This window comes from Megascapheus bottae, chromosome 5, assembly GCF_031878675.1.
Source record: "Megascapheus bottae isolate mThoBot1 chromosome 5, mThoBot2.hap1, whole genome shotgun sequence".
In the NCBI taxonomy this organism is placed as follows: Eukaryota; Metazoa; Chordata; class Mammalia; order Rodentia; family Geomyidae; genus Megascapheus; species Megascapheus bottae.
The window spans coordinates 39352075-39377613 of NC_143513.1; the positions used below are offsets into that span (position 1 = coordinate 39352075).

The following is a 25539-nucleotide window of genomic DNA, read 5'->3' on the forward strand; positions in this document are numbered from 1 at the left end:
CAAAATATTATTGAAGGACATGGGTATTTCTGCATATGTGTGTATGAGTGGAGGAGGTAAGAGTCAATGGGTCTTTCTTGTAGCTTTGTAAAAAGCTTGATTAACCAGCATGAAACTCATGTTTGTAGCTCTTCTTTCTGATTAAATTATATCTGCTAAGAATATTTAAGTATGCCAGTATGTTCCTCTCTTATAATCATTCGTATTAAGTACTCTCTGTCTCTACCTCTCTCTCCCTCTCTCTACTCCCCTCCATGTCTACAACCTTGAGCTTCAGGTGAAGTAGCACTAGAGCATGTGCAGTTGTGTGGGATTCATACTTCAAGACTGTCAGGGGCACAAAAAGGAGCCAAAGAGGGATTTTTTTTTGGCCAGTCCTGGGCTTGAGCTCAGGGCCTGAGCACTGTTCTTGGACTTTCTCAAGGCTAGAGCTCTACCACTTGAGCCACAGCACCACTTCCTGCTTTTTTCTGTGTGTGTGGTAACAAGGAATTGAACCCCAATCTTCGTGCATGCTAGGCAAGCACTCTACCACTAGGCCAAACTCCTGGCCTAGAGGGCTTTTTAATAAACTGGATTCTCCACCCAGGAGGCCTCGTCTTCATTTTAAATTTTAAGGGTCAGAATATATTAACCAGGATTTCCAGGTACTGGGGAAGCAAAGATCAAGAAAATAATGATGTGGAGGCAGCTTGGGAAAAATGCTAATGAGATCACATCTCACATCAATAAGCCACACACGGTGGTAGTCCCTATAGTCCTATCTACAAGGGAGGTGAGCAGTTGGAGGAGCATGGCTTAGGGCCACAGTCCCTGGAAGAAAATACATATAAGATCACATCTGATTTTCTTAATAGTTCATTTTGACAAAATCCATACAGATGCTTCAAGCTATCTCATTATGCACATTATACTTGTATTGGTTTTGTGCAGTTTATCTACTTTCTTAGTGGAGTATTTTTGTATTCAACTTGTTACAATTGTGCTTCTTAAACTGAGCCTAAGAATAGAATTGATCAGAAATATACAGTATATAGTAATAATGTATATGGCGTTTAAAGAATGATAAGCATTCATTTCATTGTTCATTGTTAGTAAAGGTTTTCTTCAATAAATGTATCTTAAATTTGTGTTTACACAGAAAAAAAGACCATATCTGAGGAAAATAACTCAAAGCAAAATAGGACTGAGGATATGGCTCAAGTGGTAGAACATATAAAATGTAGCAGTATTTCTTAACTACTGAAACAAGAACAGGAGACTCATTTTTCTCCTGGCTACTTGGTGGGTGAACACATCAACTTCAGGAGTCTGTCCACAGACAGAAAGCTAGGAACAGATCACAGTCCCTGGACCACCTACCTGCACACGCCGTGGTCGCAGGAGCCATGCCCACTGCACATGTTGGGGCACTGCTGCCCAATGTAAATGCTATCTAAAGCCCACTCGTCCTGGGCTGTGTAATAGTTTTGACTCCAGCGGAAGCGAGTGGCACTTGACCTAGGTACAAGAAGAGTAATAAAATCAATATGGTGCTACAGAGCAAAAACGTCAGAGCTTGGCAGCTGTTAGATGACTAACTTTCTTCTAATACCCACTGTTTTCCTTTCCTAGCCCCTTAATCATCATGCAATTCAACAATTCTCTCAAGAATGTTAAAAAGTGATATGCCTATGTTGGATGCAGTTCAATCCTAATTCACTTGAAACACTGTAGAATTTTTAGCTGTTGCTGGAAAAAGAAAAGAGAGAAAGGGTATTAAAAAATAAAAGGTATTCCTGGTGCAGGTGGCTCATATCTGCTACTCAGGAGGGTGAGATCTGAGGATTGTAGTTCAAAGCCAGCCCAGGTAGAACAGTCCCTGTGAGACTCCAATGAACCAGGCAAGAACCAGAAGTGGTGTTGTGGCTTAAATGGTAGAGTGCTAGCCTTGAGCATAAAGAGGCCCAGAGACAGAGCCCAGGCTCTGAATTCAAGCTCCACAGCCAACAAACAATAAAAATAGAAATGAAAATAAAAAGTAAAATGCATATATGAAGCTGAGTATATCTTCCACAAGTGAAAGTGTCAACTGTTTCACCTGGAATGTACAACTTCTTAGAATAAACACATTCGTAGTTATTAGATGACTTCCGGCTAATCTGGATTGAAGAAATGGAAAATTTGTTTCAGGGTATTATACTAACACTGAGGATAGATAACTCTATAACAAGTAAAAACATCTGTGTTCCAAGTTCTGCTTATTTCTGAATCACTAACTTGTCTGAGTTTCATGGATTTCATTGGTCAAGTTACTCAGTCCCTTACATATCAAGAAAGATTTCACTGAAACCAGATAAAAAGTCTTAAAGGAGAAGATATTCTGCGTATCATGTTAAGATTTCCTGTCTCTGATAACTTTAAAATATTCTTCTAAAATTATATCACCAGCAAAATTAAACTAAAATAAAATTATAGTCTATTTTTTTCCATATATTTTTATTGTAATTAATAGAAGGGTTACATTATATTCACCAGATAGAGGGTTTTCTTCTGCAAGAATTTTCAAGGATTGTGATGAGTTGTTTTTAGTTAGTTTGCTAAATAAAAAGTTTTTAAATATTTACAGATTATCGTGGGTGCTTAGTTTACTCATTAAACCATCCTAAAGCACACTAACCTCTAAACTTGGTTTTAATGGCTCTGAATGATCCATTAAAGTCTTCATGTATCCATTTCATATGTTAAGTACTCCCTAAACACATAACAAACTGTTCAAATCCAGATTAAGCTTTTATTGTTTATTTTTATCAGTGATCTGTTGCTAACAGGTTGCATTTTCATTCTTGATAGACTAATTTGATGGCTTTCCAGTTACCTTCAATAGATACATAGCCCATTTAGATTTTCCTTTTTTTTTTTTTTTTTTGGAAAAGCGTACTATGAGCTGGGTACCTGTGCTCATGCCTGTAATCTTAGCTACTTGGGAGGGTGAGATCTGAAAACAGCCTAGATAGAAAAATCCACAAGACTCTTATCTCCAATTAACTATCAGAAAACTGGACATTCACACACTGAGGCCCAAGGAGGATATGCAAAGGAGTGGTTGACACAGGTGCAATAGCTATGTGAGTATGATCATATAAATAATATTCTATGAAATGAACTCCAGCAAATGGAAGCAAGAGACATTTTTTAGTTCCTGTCATTGTTGCTTTTGTTTTCTTTTCCTTTTGTCTTGTTTGTTAGTTTGTTTTGGGGAAGGTAAGGGAGGACACAGAAAGTGGGAATGAAGGATGAACAAATACAACAGAAGTAGTTACTAGACGATAAGTAGTAAATGAACTGGGGGGCCAGGATCACGACCTAGTGGTAGAGTGCTTGCCTAGCCTACATGAAGCCCTGGGTTTGATTCCTCAGTACCACATACGCTGAAAGAGAAATGGTGCTGTGGCTTAAGTGGTAGAGTGCTAGCCTTGAGAATGTCCAAGGACAGTACCCAGGCCCTGGTTCAAGTACCAGGACTGGAAAAAAAAAGAAAAGAAAGAAAGAAAGAAAGGAAATGAACTGGATTTCTTGTGGGTGGGAATAGGAGAGAAAAACCAGAAGAGAGTGACAGAAGCGGATAGATGGTTCAAGAAGAACTGTACTCCTTACTTATTATCTGAGTCATGTTAACCCCTCTGTATATCAACTCCATAATAATTTTTTAAAGGAATAAAGAAAACTGGAACCACTGCTGTAGATTAAAGGAGGTAGAGTGCTAGCCATGAGCAAGAAAATCTCAGAGATAGCACACAGGCCCTGAGTTCTAGCCCCATGATGAGCATAAACAAAGAAAAAAGAAAAAGAAAAGCCTACTATAAAAGTAAATACATTGCTCTATTGCAAATCTCATGCTAAATGAAAGGACCTCTAGGGTATAGAAACAAAAGCCATATAATGAATGATTGTTGTCCTTAAGGTACTATGTTATCTCTCATCTCTTTTGCTGTCCCTTGGTTATCTCATATTGTTACAGTATCCCACTTTGTTACTTGATATGTCGGATATATTTGTATTTGGTTATTTGAAATTGGATAGGGAACGGGGGAAAACAAGATGAGGGGTGGGGGTGGGGGGAGGGAAATGGGGATCAAGCCATGTGAAAGGGTATCAATGTATGTGAATTAATGCACTTCCTATCTGGAAAATATCATGTAACCCTTCTATTAATTACAATAAAAAATATGAAAAAAGTAAATACATTATCTTAGCCTAGAACCTTGCAGAAATGAAGTAAATAAAACTGGACCTGAGTCATGTCCACAGGCTGAGTGTCTCCTCTGGAGGTGATAACTTTATTTATTTATTTATTTATTTTTTGCCAGTCCTGGGCTTGAGCTCAGGGCCTGAGCAATGTCCTTGGACTTTCTCAAGGTTAGAGCTCTACCACTTGAGCCTCAGCACCACTTCCGGCTTTTTTGTATGTATGTGGTACCAAGGAATCGAACCCAGGTCTTCGTGCATGCTAAGCAAGCACTTTAACCACTAGGCCAAACTCCCGGCCCCTTGGAGGTGATAACTTTTGTTTTGATAGTATGCACAGGAACAATAGAAAATGCTCAAAAAAAAAAGAGTGCCCTAAAAAAATGACTCAGTGAGTTCTGAATAGGTCAAGAAAGATCAAGCTGATCCTTAGGTAATGGAGTGAGGAATAATTAGGAGTTAGGAGATAAGACCTTGAGCTGGGGCCTGCAATATACCATCTGTGTGCCCTTAGTCAGTAGTAATCTAAGCCTTTGTGTCTTCTACTTCCTGGGTTCTTAAACAGAGGATTTAGGCAAACTGATTTCTCAAATAACCTCCAGCTCTTGAATATTCCTCTAGTAGTATGTGGATTAAGGAAGAGCTATTTTCTTTACCATTAAACTACATGCCTTTGCAAAACTCATCACACATATTATTTGGAGGTTTTGTTACTTTCAATATTACAATGAGATGAGAGGGTTCAGACATCTTAGAATTTCAGTTCACTTATGCTTTCTGCAGTCACACATAAACATATTCTAAGTTCTTTTTCTAAGCAAAGAAATCTCTAACCCATATCTCATGAATTCAACAGAAAAAGACCTCCTTAAGATAGAAAGCTTAAAGTAGATTATTTTATTTTGAATTCAACCCACAGCTTAATGTTCTGATTTTCTTTCTTTTTTTTTTTTTGTCAGTCCTGGGGCTTGAACTCAGGGTCTGAAGTGGTGGCTAGAGCTCTACCACTTGAGCCACAGCACCACTCCCAGCTCTTTCTAAGTATGTGGTACAGAGGAATCGAAAAGCAGAACCAAATTATTTCATGTGTCATTAAACACAGGTAAATCTAGTAGATTTTTTTTTCTGTTTGCAAAATAAGGTATTCGATAATAAAACATTTCTTCAACTCACTGAACTACTTTGAATTAAAATTCATTTTAATTCCTCAACTTTCAATAAGCATGCTTAGTATAAGCATGCCAGACAAACACTCTACCACTAGGCCAAACTCCTGGCCCTGATTTTCATTAAGGAAGAAAAGGAGCGGGGGGAAAAGGTTGAATACTGGTTTCATTTTTTCACTGAGAATAAAAGTGTGAGCAACTCCCGAGATGGGCATACACAGGAAGACAGGTGTGATCTCACTGATTTATAGCTGCATCATTGCTAAATATCACCCTCAATACATATACTTTGTCTTTTCTCTCTTTTAACTGAGAAATCGGAGAAAGATCTTGTGCAATTTGGATTGAATCTGAAAGTATAACTATTGTTGTGGGGGTCATGAAAGAAAGTTGACTTGTATTTAAAATCCAAACTCTATGGCTTCTCCATAGCAAACAAAAGTTGAGTCTATTTGATTTCTCCACGTATATAAGCTTTAACACTGAAATAAAATGACATCAAGTCATCTCTTGATAGGTAACTTGAAGACTCAAAGTAAATGAAGGCTGACTAAATTGTATTTTCTACTTTTACAGTTCCTGTAATTACATTTACCCAATTATTTTAAAACTCATTCAGTCATTAGGTGTTGATTTGTTTATGAAGTCAGGGACTGACAGCTGTTTGGGTCTCATTAGGCCCTGTTCTTATGTAAATGTCTCTCATAAAAACAAAATTAATTTTCATTGGGTAACAAATGTTCAGCTCATATATAATTTCTTTGAGTAGGTGTATACATTAGATTTTTCCACTCTAAAGTTATCTTATCTACCATACTTTCTGAGGCTAACAGATCCTTGATAATGTAAGTCCACACTTGATTTTATGTGTTTAATTTATATTTACATACATTTAAATCAAAACATCAAAACAAAGATTTGGTTAAAGAGGCAATATTGCTTGGAAGCAAGCCTTACTCTGATTCCCAAAGGGAATGCTGTTTGAGAAAGTTTGAACGAAACACAATATACAAAGTTACCAACAATGCTAAGGAGAGTAAATGTAGTGAGCATACATGTAGCAGAGCCTTTCCACATTATAAATTAAATAACAATGACATTTAAAATGTAGCAGTAATGCTTAATGTTTCAGTCAGAAGAAATGCTAAAAACAAGTATCCTACTGAGCTGCAGTGTTTCAAAAAGTACTTTCACTTTTTTTTTAGGGATATGAAGGAACTCTAGAAAAGCAGAACCAAATTATTTCATGTGTCATTAAACACAGGTAAATCTAGTAGATTTTTTTTCTGTTTGCAAAATAAGGTATTCGATAATAAAACATTTCTTTAACTCACTGAGGTACTTTAAATTAAAATTCAGTTTAATTCCTCAACTTTTAATAAGCATGCTTAGTATATGGCATTCACTGTGTTGATCCTGAATTTTGGGGCTCCATGTATTTATTTCATAAGAATTTAAGAGAATTAACCTTTACTAGCTAAGTTAAAATTTATACTTTAATGATGCCATTTGTTTTAGATCAGAAATAACCGTGCAACAGACAATCTGAATGCAGAATAACCTGCACAGGTTTATTTGTCTGCAATACTTTTTCAAGGCTATGTAAACTACAATAAATAACAATGGTTCATAATGTTTCCAGGAAGGAAAAGCCCATCCATAAAATAGCCCTATAACTATTATCTTACTTCCCATCAGTGACTAAAAGCAACAATTTAAAAATAAGCAATGTCCTTAATTGTAAAATAATGAAAACAGAAAAGTCTCAGTAACTTTGTACCTACAATGACCTATACTTTAGCTGTTTAATAAATTATTTCGATTAATCTTTTATGAACATATATGATTGGAAATGTCACTGAAACTAAATAAAAGTCTTGCTCCTATTCCCAGCAGTAGACATAAAAAAGTAGACAGCAAGAGAGGCAAAAAAAAATTCTTGTTCAAGTATGTTAGAAATGGCTCACAGTTGGACATGAAAACCTGCAGAAATAAAATTGCAAGCATTTTATTCCAACTGGTATATAATGCTGTATCCTTAAAAATAATCAAGGAGGTATTCTTATATAATGCAGTTATTCAATCTTCAATTGAAGGTAAGAAGGTAACTCTCATTATATCTACCCAGTTGTTGTTCTGAGTCCAATTTTTATATACAATATAATCTAAGAAGACGTTATTTGAAAATTCTCTTTATAGAAGCAACAGTGAACGACAGGTACCACAGAAAAGCATAGTTTTTCTTTCTATACTTTTTCTTTGGTATATATCACAGAATTCCAGAGCTAAGGAACCTTTAAGGTAATTAACTAAACTGAATTTCTTCCCATTGTGCTTAATCTATGTCTTCATGTTAAAGTCACAGTAGCTGAGGTGGTAAAAATTAAAAGTGATGGTCATATGTGAAATGTCATTTCTCACCAGGTTTTCTGGGGAAGAACTACTATAACTCTCCTCCATTGTGTGAACTCGCTTGCATGGTAAATACTTGCTGATGTAAATTCCTGACAACTCGGCATACTTGGAAGGCATTCCTGAAAGAGAGTCAGGCAAAACATCAAACTCAACTTCTATTTCCTCCCTAAAGGAAACGGATAAAAAGTCCTTAGGGAATGTAATGCCACGGTCTTAACTATTGCTCATGTAGATGGGATCTATGATTTTATTTTTCTTTTTTGAAGCTAAAAACATTTTGAAACAATTACAAATAAAATACCATACAGGAATTAAATGTCTACCCATTCTTATACCTATAAACAGAATTAAATTAAAAATGTTTTATTTTAAGAAATCAAATCTGCCTATCTATTCATCTGTCTATATTTTTGTCAATTATATATATTTACTATACAAAAGTTTATTATATAATATAGAATAAAACCAATATATTATATATAATATATGCAATATAATAATATATGCTATATACTTACATATTATATGTATTTCTAAGATTAAAGGTATGTTGTTTATAGTCTATGTACAGGTAAGAAGAAGTAAATGAAGAAATAGTACAGGAGCAGTTTATAATAGGAAGAAGACTAGAGAAATCATATTCCGAATGTCATCTCACAGTATCTAGTTACAGTTCTTTTCATTTCTTTTTGCATTTCCAGTTACCCTTTAGTATCTTTTGTGGAAAGTGTAGCTTCCTGATTCAGAGCTAACGATGCCAATTGTAAATGATGTCATTCTTTTTCAACCAAATTGAAACTTTAGAATAAAGACTCTTGTAGAATTTAAAATTTTTTCTGTGTCAAAAAGAAGTTACCAGTCACAGCTTGTGTGACAACATACTTACTTCTTGGACAAGATGCCAGGTTAGGCCATGATTGGTTGAGTACTCCAGCTTCACCTGGTTATCCATGTGTGGAGTGTATTTCTGGCCACACCCCATCACCAGGCTGAACTGAATCATATAGGATGCTCCAATCTGCATGGACTGTGTTTCCACATAGCGCATACTAGAGGCAAGTTTAGAATCTCCTGTAAAACTGAAAGAGGGAAGGGTGGAAATCAGTACCATCAAGCTTGGGTCTCAATTAAAATGTTAAGCTAAGACTTTGTAGTCAAACATTTGGAATAGGGTTATAAAATAGAGGAGCTCCAATCTGTGCTTTCTTAGGATATTCAGTAAAAAGTAGGAAAATATATTCAATACTGCTCAGCATGCAGATTCAGCGAGGAAGCAGTAAATGTCCTAAATGTTTTCACCATAGTTAATCATGATGTTGGTCCTTTGTGGAGTCTCTGGCAATATGGTTTCTGTGCCCACATTATCTTTCTTTGCCCCATCTTGATTGTAGTAGGAGTAATTTTCCTTATAGAGTGAGGGAATGGAACTCAATTGGAAATCTACTTTGCCTTATTCCAAAGCCCTTGTCCAATTAAAAAAAATCTCTTTGAATCTTTATCACTCCAAGATTGGGAGAGGAAAGTACTGTAGTTTGAAATAAACATTGATTACCATTCATTTACAAATTATTATCTGTTACTGCATAATAATACACTGCATGTTAAAGATATAAAAATCATCATTGCTGTTGTATTTTAGAGTACTGACCATGTATACAAAAAGATCAATCTCTAGGGCCAGCAGGTTAGCCACTGGTAGATTGCTTGCTTAGCATGAACAAATACCTAGGTTCAATTCCTTGGTACCACGTACATAGAAAAAAGCCAGAAATGGTGCTGTGGCTCAAGTCGTAGAGCTCTAGGCTTGAGAAAACCCAAGGACAGTGCTCAGGTCTTGAGTTTAAGGCCCAGGACTGGCAAAAAAATCAATTTGTAGAATGTGATTTTTAGGGCTGTTGGTAGAATAAAAGAAATCAAGATGCAGCAGAAGTAGTAGTAACTCATACTGGTGTGAACTTAGTCATTTCCATGATCTTTCAAGTAGGCAAAAACAGCTCCCCCCATTCCTGTGAAAAGTAAGTGCTTCTTTTATTTTTCAGGGTTAAATACTCTTTCTACTGCTTTTTAAGAGGAAGGCAATTAGAAGCAACCATCCAATCTTCATTTCAATAGTTTCTGTTTTAGAGAGGTTACAGGTCTCCTAGGCATCTGGAAGGAACACTCCCCCCACCCCCGTGACACAGCATGGGGGAAGAGGGTTGCTGGACTCACAGTCCCTCTAATATCCTCACTGGCTACATATGGTATTTTCTATTTCAACATTTCTGAGATAATTTAAGATTATTTTCATCACCAGCTTCTTATAAATTCCTCCCTCCTGTGACAGCTTCACACATTTGCCTAATTCTTACAGAAACAAAATGAAATATTGTGTGTTACATTACCTCCACCTAATCTTTGAGTGGTGGAAAGGTATACATGAAATTAGCTGAAAAGTAGAAGTGCACATATTTGGGAACAGTGCACTCTATGATCTACCTGGATAAAAGATTCTAAAGGAGTCAAGGCTTCAAGAAGAAAGCAAAATAAGTATGCAAAGTGAGGGCTGTTAAACAATAAATAAAATTGTTGCTTATTACCTGTATCTATCCACGGATAGAGTAAGAGCACTGAGCTACTTGCTATTTCCTATTATGGGTAGATCCTTCTGGTAGGAAAATCCATCTGCTAGCTATGTCCTCTTTTCTCCCAAATCACCTTCCAACAATTGGTCCAGTGGTGGCTATGTGTCCACCAAGATATAAGTGAAAGATACCAGGCAGACTAACTTATTTGGTTTTCACCATAATTTTTTGAGATTGATGGAATTGGTTGCCACACCCCTTTTCCTGCTGCTCCTGCTATTTCCTGTTTTCCTTCCTCCCTAGCAAGACAGCACTGACCTAGTGGCAATAAAGGGATGAGCATGTGGATGATAACCTCCCTGCTGAGATGGTGGAGCAAAAAGGCAGAGGTAGCCAAGGTCTCTGATGGCCTCATTAAGGTGCTCAGGAATCCTGGGCTGTCTGCTCTAAGACTGCTTGTTATAAATGACAAATAGGTCTCCTCACTTTTATTTATGCCATGGTTGGCCATTTCTTGGTTTTGTTGTAACTTAGAACTGAATGTGTTTCTCACTGGAACACATATCATATTTCACAGCAGCAAATGATATACTGATGATTTTATCACAAACAAAATAACAGAAGAAAAGGCACAGACGTCCATGCTTTTAACTCTAGCACTACTTGACTTGGCAGTTTTGATTTATTCAAAATCATCTGAAAGCCAGAGATTTGTTGTTTCCCTACCAAAGTGGGGGAGGTTGGGGCAGCTGAGGATTTGGAGGGGGCAGAGAATTTCATGGGTTACCACCATTTAATTAACTTTTCTTTGGAGTTTGTTGAAGTCAAGAGTTGGTTTATAAAGGCAGAAATGAAGCTATATTTTCTTTGTTACAATCACAGGACTGGAAGAGAACAGCCCACATCAGCACTTTGGTGATAAATTCTGAAGATGCATAGAGAACTAAAAAGCTAAATTTTATTATTCATGTTGACTTGCAAGAGTGCCTCAAGGAAAAAGAAGCAATTTGAAAAAAGTTGCTGCATCTAATTGCAAGAGTTAGTGAGCAAATGGGAGGTTATGGCTTTTCACTAGGACATGATTAATTCCCATCATCATATTTTTTCCTAAGAAGGTTGGTAGGCTCACTAGTGACACTTGTCAAATAGAAAACACTGTAATCTAACTTGAGTCTGCATAGTTCATTGTCTGTCATTTCATATAGTTGCTCCTTTATCTTCCAGATCCCTTGTGTTAAATCTCATGTGTTCTGGAGATCTTTCTTTCAGACCAGATGGGAAGCCTTTCCACAGGGACTCATCATATCTCACTCTGTTAGCATGCTCTATAGATGTAGAACCAGGTCTGCATCTCACAGAGGTACACTGTGCTGGACACTATGGTTTTCCAATAGCTGGATTCTCTCAGCTGACCTCTGAGTCAAGTGTGCTTGGAACACCATCAGGAATCCTTCACACTGTTACTGAGAAGGAAATTGAGAGGCAGAGTTGTTGGCCCCCGGATCACACAGTTCCTCAAAAGCTAGCAGAAGTAGAATGGTTCTGGTGTCCCACTTTGGAGTCTTTCCACTCTGTTATGCCTGTGAAGGACTCTCCAAGAATGTGAGCTAAACAAAATGAGCATGTATGTGAGGTCTATCCACTGAGTAGCTGGAAGGTTCAAATGAACTACAGTTACTTAAATGCTGTGGTGAATATACACCAAGTTTGGAAAGACAGTAAGAAACAAAACAAATCAAGAATGCTGAAAAAAGAAAGAAAAGAAAATTAGAGATAAGTTTGCCCATTGTGGGGGAGAATTATGAAAAGAATGACATTGTACTTGTAAACTGCTTTGTTATTGGCAACTTCTTTGTACAATTACTTAATGTTAATAAAATATAATTAAAACTCAAAAATAATAAAAATCATCTAGTACTTATTCAAGAAAATCTGCTTGTATTTTTTCCAGGTACTCTTATCCATCTTCAGTAGAAAATAGCTTTTTGAATATAAAAGCTTATCACAAAGTAAGTCAGAGAATACTTGGACTACAAAATTCCTCAAAAGCAGATTTATAGCTAGGTATTAGTGGCTCATACCTGTAAATCCTAAATACGCAGGAAGCTAAGATCTAATGACTGTGGTTTAAAGGTAGCCTGGGCAGTAAAGTCCTTGAGACACTTATCTACAATTAGCCACCAAAAAAGCCAGAAGTGGAACTGTAAGTGGCAGAGTGCTGGACCTGATCATAAAGTTCAGAGATAGCCCAGGCCCTAAGTTCAAGTCCCAGGACAGGTACACACAAAAAAGATTCATTCCAACAGAAGGGGTCATTACTACACTGTTGGTGGGAGTGCAAACTCGTTTAACCACTATGGAAAGCAGTATGGCAGTTCCTCAAAAGACTAAACATAGAGCTCCCCTATGACCCAGCAATTCCACTACTTTGCCTTTACTCAGTCGTTCAGAAGCAAGGACATACTGAAGCCACTAGCACAATGATGTTCATTGCAGCACTATTTACCACAGCAAAGATATGGAACCAATCCAGATGACCCTCAGCATATGACTGAATCAACAAGATGTGGTATTTATACACAATGGAATTCTATGCTACCATCAGAAAGAATGACATCGCCCCATTTGCAAGGAAATGGAAAGACCTGGAAAAAATTATATTAAGTGAAGTAAGTCAGACTCACGGGAACATAGGCTCAATGGTTTCTCTCATTTGTAATAATGAGTACACATCTAGGGCTCTTCTAGCAGTTGATTACAATAGCTCAAAACCTAGATACATAAGCCATATGGGATGAGGCTAAATGAAAGGACCTCCAGGATATGGAAACAAGAGCTATATAATATATGATTGTTGTTCTTTATGTACTATATCATTTCTCTTCTCTTTTGTTGCCCTTTGGTTAATTTCATATTTTTTACAATATCTGAGTTGGTTACCTGGCATATTATACATGTGTTTATTATTTATTTGAAATAGGGAAGGGGGAAACAAGATGATTGGGAGGGGGTGGGGGAAGGAAATGGGGGCAAAGACATGAGAAAGGATATCAATGTGTGAGAAGTAATGCACCCACTATCTGGAGAATATAGCTGTAACCCCTCTATACATTACAATAAAAAAGATTCATGCCTAAAAGCCATCTCCCTAAGGACAGAGTTATTTTTGACAAATTATCTCCCCTTTTTTGAGGATATTGTTTAGAAAGTAAATATTACACTGACATCTCACAAAAATAAGCATTTGCAATTTTACAATTTCACTATCTAGAGATGACAACTGTTGATATTTTGTTTTTAATAGAGAGGGATTTTATTAAGGATATTTTTATATAAATGTCTCCATACTTTTTCTCATCTATGCAATCACACACATTCACTTTTCTCTTTAAAAGTGACTATGGAACTATAGTAATATCTGAATTTTCCCCTTTACAATGATTTTATTGACATCTTTCCATTTTTAATGAATAAAGCCAATCTATAAATATGAAAAATCTGGGAAGCTGTTTCTAATTTTCACTGTTGTAAATGATACATCTGTAATTCACATCCGTATGTATCTCTGTGTACTTGTCCAATTACTTCCTTAGGAGAAATTCCTAGACACAGAATTGCTAAATGGAAGGAAATGCACAATGCAGAAGTTGATTATTAGAGTCATGCTGCTCTCCAAGAACATTGTACCACTGGTCAATATTGAACCTTGACAATAGTTTTTTCATTTTTAAAAGATTAATCTTTTTATTTCCTCAATTGTAAAAGTTGTTTATACACTGAGGATATACAGTGTGTCCTATATATTAAAGAATATACTTCTGTTCTCCATTTGTTATAGCATTTTAGAGAACTTTACTTTGTCAGTTCTGGGGCTTGAACTCAGGGGCTAGGCACTACCCCAGAGATTTTACTTTTTGCCAAAGTTTAGTGGTTTACCACTGGAATCACACAGCTCCACTTCTTACTTCTTTGATAATTTATTGGAGATTAAAGAGTTTCATGGATTTTCGTGCCCAGGCTGGCTTTGAATTGGCATCCCCCGACATCAGCTTCCTAAGTAGGTAAAATACAGGCATGAGCCACCAGCTCCTGGCTTTTAAAGAACTTTTTAAGCAGTGGAACACATGTGGTTCTTAGGCTCCCTTTGGCATTATGTTTTGTTGATGTCTATTTTGACTGCCCCTGATCCACCCTAGTTCACCATCATATTTTGTGCATGTCCAATGTGCACTGGAAAGGATTCATTTGTGGAGAGCCACTTTTTAAAGACATGTGAAATTTAGCCTGCTATCACCTCCTTACACTGGTGTAGGTTCTCATTTGCTTTCTGTTTGGTCCTTGATTCATCAAGGACCGCAGAAATTTGTTAAAATCCCACTCCAAATAATCTAAGTGGTAACTTTCGGTTTGTAATTCTAACAGGTTTTGCATTATGATTACCACTCCAAGGTCTGTGATATGGAGAGTTTCCTGGCTGTTCTATCTTCTGGTAGATTAGTCTCCACAGGGCCACACCTCTCTTGGTGCTCTGTAACCTGGGCTTCCATCTAGAAGATTCCAGGGAGGCCAGAGGGGAGAGAGGTCACTAAGCCTCTGTTGTCATTGACGTAGTATCTGCCAATACCACTTCCTCCCAAAGCTCATTCATGTTTCAGGGTCCAAAAACAATCCAATATCTTCTCGATTACATTGCTTGGGTTATTTCAACCTTATAGACAGAGGAAAGCACACTGACTTAATAGTCCAGACTCATAAAACAAACTATAGTATTCCTCTTGGATTCTTGACTACATTCTCTCAACCAGTTTCTCAACCAGAATAATCAAAATATGAAAATTTCAGATAACCAACGTATCTTATATCATGCTTTTAAAACGAATTTCACTCAACCTACAGCTTCCAACAAATTTGGAATGTCTCTAACTGATGTTTTTGTCATATGCTTATCCAATACTTTATAAACTATTTTTGGAATAGATTTCTAGATGGCTAGATGACTGTGTGACTGAGATTTGGGGATTGTGCTTGCAGTCAAAGATATTTTGGAATCCATGTGCTTCTCAGCATCTGCTTCAGGTTCTTTTCATATATTTTGTTTCAAGCACCTGTTTCATTTGCTTACGTGTATCATTCCCATAGAAAGTAAATTCATAGTCTGCAGCTATTTTCATTCACATCTTCATTCTCTCAGTTTGGAAATTTAAACATAGTTTTTGAAGTCAGAAGTGGAATCATACTTTAATCTAGATAAACCCTTAGGCCAATAAAAAGCCTAAGTCAAACATCTTGCCCATTTATTCAGTTTTTATAGAAAGCAACCATTTTTCAACAAAACTCAGCATAAATGAGGCACTTTGTAGTAACTTTCTTTTAAGGATTACATAACTTCATATGTGAGAGGTAGAAATTGGGGAGTGTGCCCCTGGAAACTCATGCATTTGTATGCAGTGGTCATGACTACAAGGGAGCAGTTTGATTTCTAACAAGATTATATGCACCTGCAGAGACCTACTGAGGGACAGGTGGGCAAGTGGAAGCATGTCAGAAGCCACAGGGAGTGTTTCCCCCATCCATCCCTTCTTTAAGAGTCCACAGTTCCATTTTCAGCCAGTCACCTGCTTATATCTTCTGTGGACCTACGTAAATTCACTCAACCTCTACACATGGGCAGCGAATCCCAGTAACTTAAAAAAATTGGCTGTAAAGGTTATAGAAATTTTTGGTTAGAAAATGGTTTCCAAGTCAGGTTTCAATTGATGAGTCTTCATTTTGCCCATCTAATAGCATTTTTGAAGGGAATGTTCAGCAGCTGGGGTAAATTGTGGCTGTAAAAGGCAATCCACTGCTGAGAAATAGAGGGGCAGATGGCACAAAGGAGCTTGGGCTACATTCCCAGAAAGAGGAGGAGACTGAGGGTTACAGAGTGGCAGACTGTGGAATAGAAAGCAGAAAAGACTAAGAACTCATAAGGCTCCTGTGGTACCTCCTGTGTTGTTAGAAATGTGTGTGTGTGTGTGTGTGTGTGTGTGTGTGTGTGAAAGAGAGAGAGAGAGAGAGAGACAGAGACAGAGACAGAGACAGACAGAGACAGAGAGACAGAGACAGAGGAACAGATAACAGAGACCCTTTTCACTACCTTATGTGAGGAGATGAGGATAATTAAAGAATTTGGGTTAGCTTCAGCCCTTTGACCTGCACTACTTCTTTCCCATAACTTCAGTTATCTCTGGTCTCTGGCTATCCAGAACTCTCTGATTCCTGTTTTTCTTATGTTGTATCCATAATCTCCAGAGTAAATGTAAACTTGCTCCATTAGGATGGATTCTCTTAACACACTATATTGTTTCCTTTCTATTTCCTTGTATCTTCTTTCCTTCAGAAAGGAACACACTGGTCCATGTAAAGAGGAATAACAGTCCTGGCTGGAAGCATTAACATGGACGAGAGGCTTGCAAGGAGAGAGAAAATGCACGAGGGATCATTGAAATCATCTTTTTTTTTCTTCTTATGCAAATATTTTCAGTTGCATTTTAAATGAATTTTATAACATTGCTTTGAAAATTTGATTTGGCTATTGGGAATACATTTCATTTGTATTTTGTTATATTTTCTCAGCATACTTAGGAACTTGACCGAAAATTATTTCTAATATCAGGACATTTTATGAATGTTAAGTTTAGCAATTAATGAAGCTGTCTATTTTTGTAGACATTGAATTAAAATGACTGATTTCACTTTGGCAATTTTCTTACCCTTTTCATGAGACAATCTACATGTCCCCTGTTCTTGGACCTTCTCTAGAGCTATGTAAAGCCCCAGCACTGTGCCTCAAATGAGCAATGAAGACATTAGCTATGGAGGCAAAGCTAGTAGGAAGGGCAGGAGGAAGGAAAAGGTATGGCTTGCTGAAGGAGCAGTGGACTGAGTGAAAGCAGCAAGGCAGAGGTGACCTGGTTGATCTAGCCAGGTGAGACAGAACTTACCAATATTATGTCCACAGAAGACAGTCATCACAAATCTACTGAATTCTGATCTAATCCATCATATACAATGTTTTGTTTCCCCTGGTCGTTTGTTTTCTTATTTCTTAAATCTTACTTAGTCATTTAGTCTGGTGGAAGATTTTTAGGGAACTCTAATGTGTGAGAAATGAACAATTTAAAAATCAATCCCCTTGACATCAATGGATATGAGTCATGGAGCACAGTTCTCCAAATAGACCTAGGGATCCATTTATATACTGCCATCACCCCATCGCAATTACCAATATAACTCATGCAGATGATCTTCCTGCCATTCCTGCCATCCATCTTCTACACAGAAACCACCATTTGAAAGAAGCACATATATCATATTATGCCTCTTCTCCATTCCAAATTATTTCTGGGTTTATGTAAAATTAGAATTAAGTTCAAGATTTTCTTTTTGTTCTACAAATTTATAACACGACAAAACTTTGCCTGCTTTGGGGCCTTTGCTGTACCCAGTTCCCACTTCCCTTTCACACTTTCTATCATTGTCCTTCTCAGTATTCTGGACTGTAACGTCTCCCAAGAGGGCTTCCCTAACTCTCATACCCCAAATAGCCCCATTCTCCATTTCTTCAGCCCAAAGCTCTACTCCTTTATCCTTTCAGCATTACCACTATCTAGAATATTAGTATGAATCGTTATTGTTTACTACTACTATTATAGAAGGTAAATACCACAAGCAAAGGGTTTTTCTATCTTTATCTTCAATACTGACTGCAGCACTCTCAGTACAAACAGTGCCTATAATGATGTCAATAAATGGTTGGGAGTGTATAAATTAGTTTTAACAATAAAGACTTGATGTAATAAAACCCTTCTGGTGATTTTAGAAAGTCTCTTATAAATTTAGAAAGTCACTTAGAAACCAAATTAGGGTTATACTCAATTACATTGCTGTTTTTATTGAGGCACTGAAAGCCCTAGATACTGGGAATGTTTTTCACAGGTGTTGAGGACAATAGAAAGTGACTCTTCACTTTGTTACTCATTTTATTTGTCTTATCTTTCGGCTAAGTGTCCTCAGCCAATCATCCTCCAGAAAGCAGGAATTGCAATGGCTCTTGGGAGCTGCTTCATCCCACCAACTTCTTTCAGCAGCCCAATTGTAGCCAGTTGGATGCTCCTTTAGTAGTCTTCATAGAAATGATTTAAGCTTGCAAAACAACAACCCTTCTAAACTGACAGAATTTCTATAAACTTACAGGTTTATGTTTAATGAAAGAAAAATGGTAAAGAAAATTCGCGTGGCTATTATTTTTACTTTGTCAGTTGATTTTACCAAGGACTTTCAGTAATGCTTTTTTTTCCCCCTGATAATCTAAGGAATAAGCTATGCACAAATGTGAACTCTTCCTTGTACAACAACACAATTTTTACATTAGGATCAAGAAACCTCTTTGAGGGGCCAGGAATTTGGCCTAGTGGTAGAGTGCTTGCTTAGCATGCATAAAAACCAGGGTTCGATTCCTCGGTACCACATACATAGAAAAAAGCTGGAAGTGGTGCCGTGGTTCAAGTGGTAGAGCTCTAGCCTTGAGAAAAGTCCAAGAGCAGTGCTTAGGCCCTGAGTTCAAGCCCTACAACTGGCCAAAAAAACAAAAAGAAACCTCCTTGAAAAGTTTTAATAAGGCCACAAAGGGATTGACGTGCTAGAAACTCTTTGACTAGTTCAAATCCAGTTAAACACATACTCTTATTTTAAAAATACATTGTATGAAAAAGTACACTGTGGGCCGGGAGTTTGGCCTAGTGATTAAAGTGCTTGCCTAGCATGCACGAAGACCCGGGTTCGATTCCTCGGTACCACATATAGAAAAAAAGCCGGAAGTGGTGCTGAGGCTCAAGTGGTAGAGCTCTAGCCTTGAGAAAGTCCAAGGACAGTGCTCAGGCCCTGAGCTCAAGCCCAGGACTGGCAAAAAAAAAAAAAGAAAGAAAGAAAAGAAAAAGTACATTGTGTGAATATATACATGAATATGCTATAATAAAGTCTTTTCTCTTGTACAACTAATAAACACTAATGAAATATGAATATGTTGTAGAATGAGAGGTAAATCTCACTTAAAATACGTGACCCAAGGCTTATTAATGTGTGACAGATTCTCTATAGAACCATGTCAGCAATGACCATATAGATCCATGTGAGGTCTGAGCAAACATCATTTATGTCAGTGGCTCTCAGTCTGGAAATCTTAAAATATTAGAATGCATTATTGTTGATTCCCAGTAGTCTTTATAACTTATAAGTATCTTAACAACAGCAGTCTCTCTGTATGTATTAAAATTTCACCCATCATTCAATTCAGCTCTTTTAGTTTATAAGTATGATATAGCACTAAATTACAGCTTTTATTATGTTGTTAATGAAAACACATTATCATGTAATAAGCTTATGGAAAGTGAGTTGTTTATGCATATATGCATGCATGCATGTATGTATGTATACATGTGTGCATGTATGTTTTCAGATAGAATTTTACTCTGTTACCCAGGTTGGTTCCACTTAGGGGGTTGTCCTCTGAAGAAGTAGCTCATCAGAATGTCTAGCTAAGTGAACTATTTAATTTATATTATTTCAAGACTTTTCATTTTAGGGTGTGTGTGTGTGTGTGTGTGTGTGTGTGTGTGTGTGTGTGTGTGTGTGTGTGTGTGTGTGTTTGTGTGTAAGAGACAAAGAGAGAGACAGGACAGAGAGAGAGACAGAGATAGAGAGACAGAGACAGAGAGTCAGAGAGACAGAGAGACAGAGACAGAGACAGAGACAGAGACAGAGAATGGGGTCTTGAACTTAGGGCCTGGGCATTACCTCTGAGCATTTTTGCTCAACACTGGTGCTTTACCACTTAGCCACAACTCTATTTCCAGATTTTTTTTATTAGTTAAGAATAGAAGTCTCAGAGACTCTTCTGCCTAGGTTGGTTCTGAACTGCAGCTCTTAGATTTCAGCCTCTTGAGAAGCTAGGATTACAGGTGTGAACCCCTACTTGAGGATTTTTACTTGAGCCATTGTTGCTTCTCATAAAATATACAAGCAAATTCTTTTTTCTTGCTCCTAATCATAAACTGCTCATGACACCCAAAGACATACTTTCCGAGTGTCCTGAAGATGTGCCATTTGTCTTGTTTCTTTTGCATTAATATTCTAACACTGCAGTTGTTCTCTGTCTCTAATATTTCTAATTTCTTGCATGTCCAGAATGGATCACGTCGACTAGAACATGGGTGGAAATCTAAGATTCAAAGAGTACCCCATCCCATTCCATCCCATCCCATCCCATCACCACATGTCACTGAATTCAACCTCTTCCTTAGCCCCTCTCATCATTCACAGCTCACCTGTTCTTATACAATGTTATTTTACTTTATTTTTATTTTCATTATTTAATTCAGAAAATTTCCCTCTGTTGGGAGAATCTAATGTGAGGTATGCTAGCGATTTACTTGTACAAATCAAAGTAATTTATTTGTGTAAAGAAAAAAGTAAGTAACACTAGACATACCTTCTGTCTTCAATGTCTATGAAAGTACCCAAGAGTATCTCTTTAACATTTCTACTAGTTTCATCTATGGTTCAGTCTCCTGTTAATTATATCTGCTTTTCTTCAAGCACAATTAGTGATAAACTAAAACTATAGCTTTTCTTACCCCATCTTAAATTTACCTTAATTATCAATAGTCATGTACTCCTCTCCACTATATTAAATGAACTACATTTATGTTATATGATAATCAGGCATTTAGGATGTTATGTTTGGTATTTCCTGACAACCTAACCACTTACCCATCAGCCCCCAAATCTTGTTTATAATAACGTATTTGTTGTTGATGGAATGTAATCCACCTGAATAGAGATGGTTAACAGGATTTAGATTGAAAATATATGGATACAAATAAGTATACCACTCTGTACATCACCTCAACAATAAAATTAACAAAACAAAACAACAACAAGAATCCAAATAAGTATGCCATTATGTTCTTTCTTTGTACAGGCCCCCCAGTACTTTTCCCAACAAAAATCTACTCATTATGGTTTGAATATGAAATGTATTCCATTGATGCTATTTTAAGAGGTTTTAGAAACTTTAGGCCATAAGGATTCATTACAAGAGGGTTACTGATTATGGATTAGGGTATTATTTTTCTGAGCCCTTCTTGTTTCTCTCCCTCGCCCCTTGCTTCCTGTCTACCATGTGGAGAAGAACTCGGCTATACACTTCCACTTCTATGATGTTATGAAAGACTGTGCAAGACTGGTGTTCTCCCATGAGGCTCAACATAGCCTGTTACCACAAGTTGATGATGGTGTGAGGATCAGTAGCTAGAGACGGAGAATGGTTAGAGGTGGTGTTAAGTCATGGAAGGGCTGAAATACTGAGGCTGACTGAGATGAGAAATTGGAGGGTAAGGATGCTTATTGTATGAAACTTTGTATTAAGATGCATGTACCTTTCTTGTTTTGATAGAGTTGTTCAAAATGCAACCTTAGTAAGAATGCTTAATTAAAATACATGTCTCAAAATTCCTCATTTGTTAAAATTGACCTGTTTTGGTTATCCAAACTTGCACATAATGCTGCTGAATTTAAACTCAAGTCTATGATTTCAATGCCATAATTGCTAAAAGTCAACTGCCATTCTAATATGCCATAACAACTATCCCCTCATAACTATATACATTTAAAAACCCAAATTTGGGTGAGAATGTTGACGGGGTGACATTGATCAAGTCACATAAACTGCTTATACTCATAAACTGGTCTGTTAAACAGCAAATCCTTTGTACTGATAATAAAATAAAAATTTAAAAAATTCTCCAAACTCTCTATGACAGCCTAAGTGATTTACAGCATATTGACTGTAGTTGTTCTAATGAAAAAGCAATTGTCCAAATTTTCCCTGGAGAATACTCTCAGTAACAACAATCCATACTCTTGCAAAGTCATGAGTTAGAAAATGAGAACCAAATGAACTCACAGCTGGGAAGAGTCAACAATAATTAATTGAACACTAGTCATTCTGCACAGACTATGTCCAAATATCCCTTGGGAGAAAGAAGCTCATTGAAGGACAGAGGCCAATTATTTGAATATGCTTAAAGAATTTTAATTATTCTTCTACATATTTTACAATTTTAAAAATAACAGTTTATTTTAGGACTAGGAGATTGTAATAGTTGATCAATGCCATCACTTGAATTTCAATGTTGTAACAAGCTTATACTTGAAAAAAAATCACCAAGGTTAAGTTTCCATTTCATTTGGACAACATATTCTTCAACAGCAGCAGAGAGAAAACAGTGTCATTAAAAGGAGTTTTATTCTGACTCACTGGCTAAGAAAATGGGAACAGTTTGAGATCTTCCATGTTGTTTAATTTTAATGAGTAGTGAGCATTTTTCATGTCCTTATTAAATGGTGAATGTGTTTCTCTTAGTCTCATCATCACTGCCAAAGTGTCCTCTCCATTGTTGTATGACCAAGAAAACTCCTTTTCATTTCAAAGACCAGAAAGTCAAATCTCATTGCTCACATGTGGTTGTTAATGAAACTCATACATGCTATTCAAGGTGCTCATGGGGATTGTGCAATGATTTATCTTTTCTTAGGGTTTTCTAGGATTACTGCGATTGTATTTTCACAAAGCAAATGTATCTCTACCAATTAAAGCAGTGGTGGGTTAAGAATATTCATCAGACTTGTGTAAAAGGATATTGTTCATAGTGTTTTGATCAAAGCACCACAATTAAACTGCTGTTATCATGCATTCAGCTCAAGTGTTAAATTAAAATGCTCAGCAACTTTGGAGTTTATTTCAGCAGATGCTAACTATTTATGAAAATAAACACGATACAGGACTTGCATTCATGATATGCTTCTTTGCTATATTAAAAGTGCTAAAAAATATAACCCTACTAACAATCTTTCCAGTGGTAGGTTATGGTCCACGAACAGTTTGAATTACTGTTGATTCAGGTCAACTTAAATGTTCAGAAGCATAAAATTCCAATAAATCTTATTTTGGCCTATATCTGTTTATCTTATTTGCTTCACCCTTTTCTTAGCAGACTACAAAGTTTATAAAGAACATCCATAAAAATAAAATCCAAATAGAAGGTGCATGTAACCCTTCTATTCATTACAATAAAAATTATATGAAAAAAATAACATCCAAAGCTACCAAATAGCATACAATATGCCCTTTCTTACTGTTTAGTGGAAATTTCATTCTATCGATTCTGATAATGCCTGCAGTATAAGTGACCAGCTGTACTTTTATATCATTAGCTGTCATTTTGATGCTAGAATTTTAGCCTGCTGACTGTAAGATGTGACTGTACATGCACAGTTCCCATCAGTGGTAATTTTCTGTGCAATGGTGCATAAAATTTACCTCTAATTATGATAAGGTCACTGATGGGTCATTTATGATATGCTCTTTGGAGGCAAGAGCAGTACATAACTTTCTGAGTGATTTATCTGGGGGAACTGAATTGATTTGATCACGACTCAATAGGAAATTAAAGTCTCTAGGGAAATGATTCCTCAGCTATATTTGTGGTTTTAAAGGAATCCAGAGAGTAGTATGGACAGTGGTGAAGGCCATGGGGTCAAGAGGACTTCAGATTGAATCCAGAATCTCTAGGCTTAGTAGTTACTACAGGATCTAATCTCTGACTCTGTATTCCATTTTAGAGGTGCATTCTCTCACTACCGGGGTTTGGGTACCAATGGCCTCCTTTCCTGGTATTGGCATACACCTTGGTCATTCTCTTCCTCTACATCCTGAAACTCTATGATTTTTCCACTTTCCAATCAGTGCACTATACAATATCAAATGTCAAAACTATCTAAAGTCTCTTCTGAGCAGACTAATGGGAGTCCTCTCGGTCAAGGAGCTATCTCCTTATTCCAGTTAATCACTGTGTATCATCTCACTGATGCTAATGAAGTGATGCTAATCACAGTTGAAATAATTTATTTACTGTTTGTTGTATAACTAAATTTACATATGCCTGTGGGGGGTGAATAAAGTATACCTTAATTAGAATATCCTACAATCTTGAAACCATACCAGCATTAGTTCTTTGTCACTAGTTCAATATTGCTTGATAAAATGGATTAAAAAGGGAAGTGGCACTGTGGCTCAAGTGGTACAGTGCTAGCCTTGAGCTGAGGAGCTCAGGGACAGCATTCAAGCCCAGAGTTCAAGACCAACTACTGACGAAGAAAAAAAAGGATTAAAAATGACATCTTAGTTCATAAATTAGGACTGTAAGACAATATAAAATGAATATTAAAATTTATATTTAATGTAATTGATCAATACTTTGTTTTTAATTCTCTTACCCAAGACATTCTATTTATGATTATAATATTAACTTTTCAACTAGTTTTTGGTCAACTACATATCTGTCAACAAATGACAAAGAACTGAATGGACTGGAAGATGTATCTCAAGCCCCAAGCACTGATGGAAATCAGCAACAATTCTTACCACAGTGTCCAGTCGTGGCCACAGTATGGCTGAACATTTCCAAGGTAGAACCCAAGAGACTGAGTGACCTCCACAAGATTGGAAAAGTCAAGACTTATGCTGTTGAACAGAACAGATGTCATGATAATCTCATCAATAGCCCACACATCTTCTCCTTGGGAGGAATGATATGGCTGCCACCATCTGAACTGAATTCCAAACTGTCTTGCGTCATCTGGTAACTCTACAGAGATTATTCTACAGAGAAAAAAAAGTTAAGATCCAGCTTATCTCAGTGTCATCAAATGCAAGTAAGATAATTCTACTTCTACCTGCATAAACCCAGCTACTGTCAAAAAGAAAAACTTAAGGTTAGGCAATGATTCAAATGGTAGAGCACCTGTCTAGCAAGCATGAGTTTAAACCTCAGGAAAAACAACAACAAGAAACCCTTACAAGTATAGTGAGAGCCTGACTATCCAGTGTGAGAACCTAAAAACCAAACAACAAAAGGTTCAACTATTATCAATATTCTTCTCAGATGCTCAATTTCTTGTATTTCTTAAACAATGTCTTCAAAACACATACAAAAATGTGATTGTGCTTGCATTCCTCTACTCCCAGTAAAACACAGTTATTAGAGTGGGGACTCATCAGGGTCTGA

At 36.8% G+C, this 25539-nt stretch overlaps 1 protein-coding gene across 1 annotated transcript in view; it reads right to left on the bottom strand.

Annotated features, from left to right (window-relative positions):
- Reln (reelin) overlaps nt 1-25539 on the bottom strand; it is a 422671-nt gene that overhangs the window by 102767 nt on the left and 294365 nt on the right. The window contains exons 20-23 of the mRNA XM_090332938.1: nt 24897-25133; nt 8695-8887; nt 7815-7927; nt 1363-1500 (exon numbers count right to left, since the gene is read on the bottom strand). Coding sequence (XP_090189064.1) covers nt 1363-1500; nt 7815-7927; nt 8695-8887; nt 24897-25133 — 681 coding nt within the window. The remainder of the gene's footprint in view (nt 1-1362; nt 1501-7814; nt 7928-8694; nt 8888-24896; nt 25134-25539) is intronic.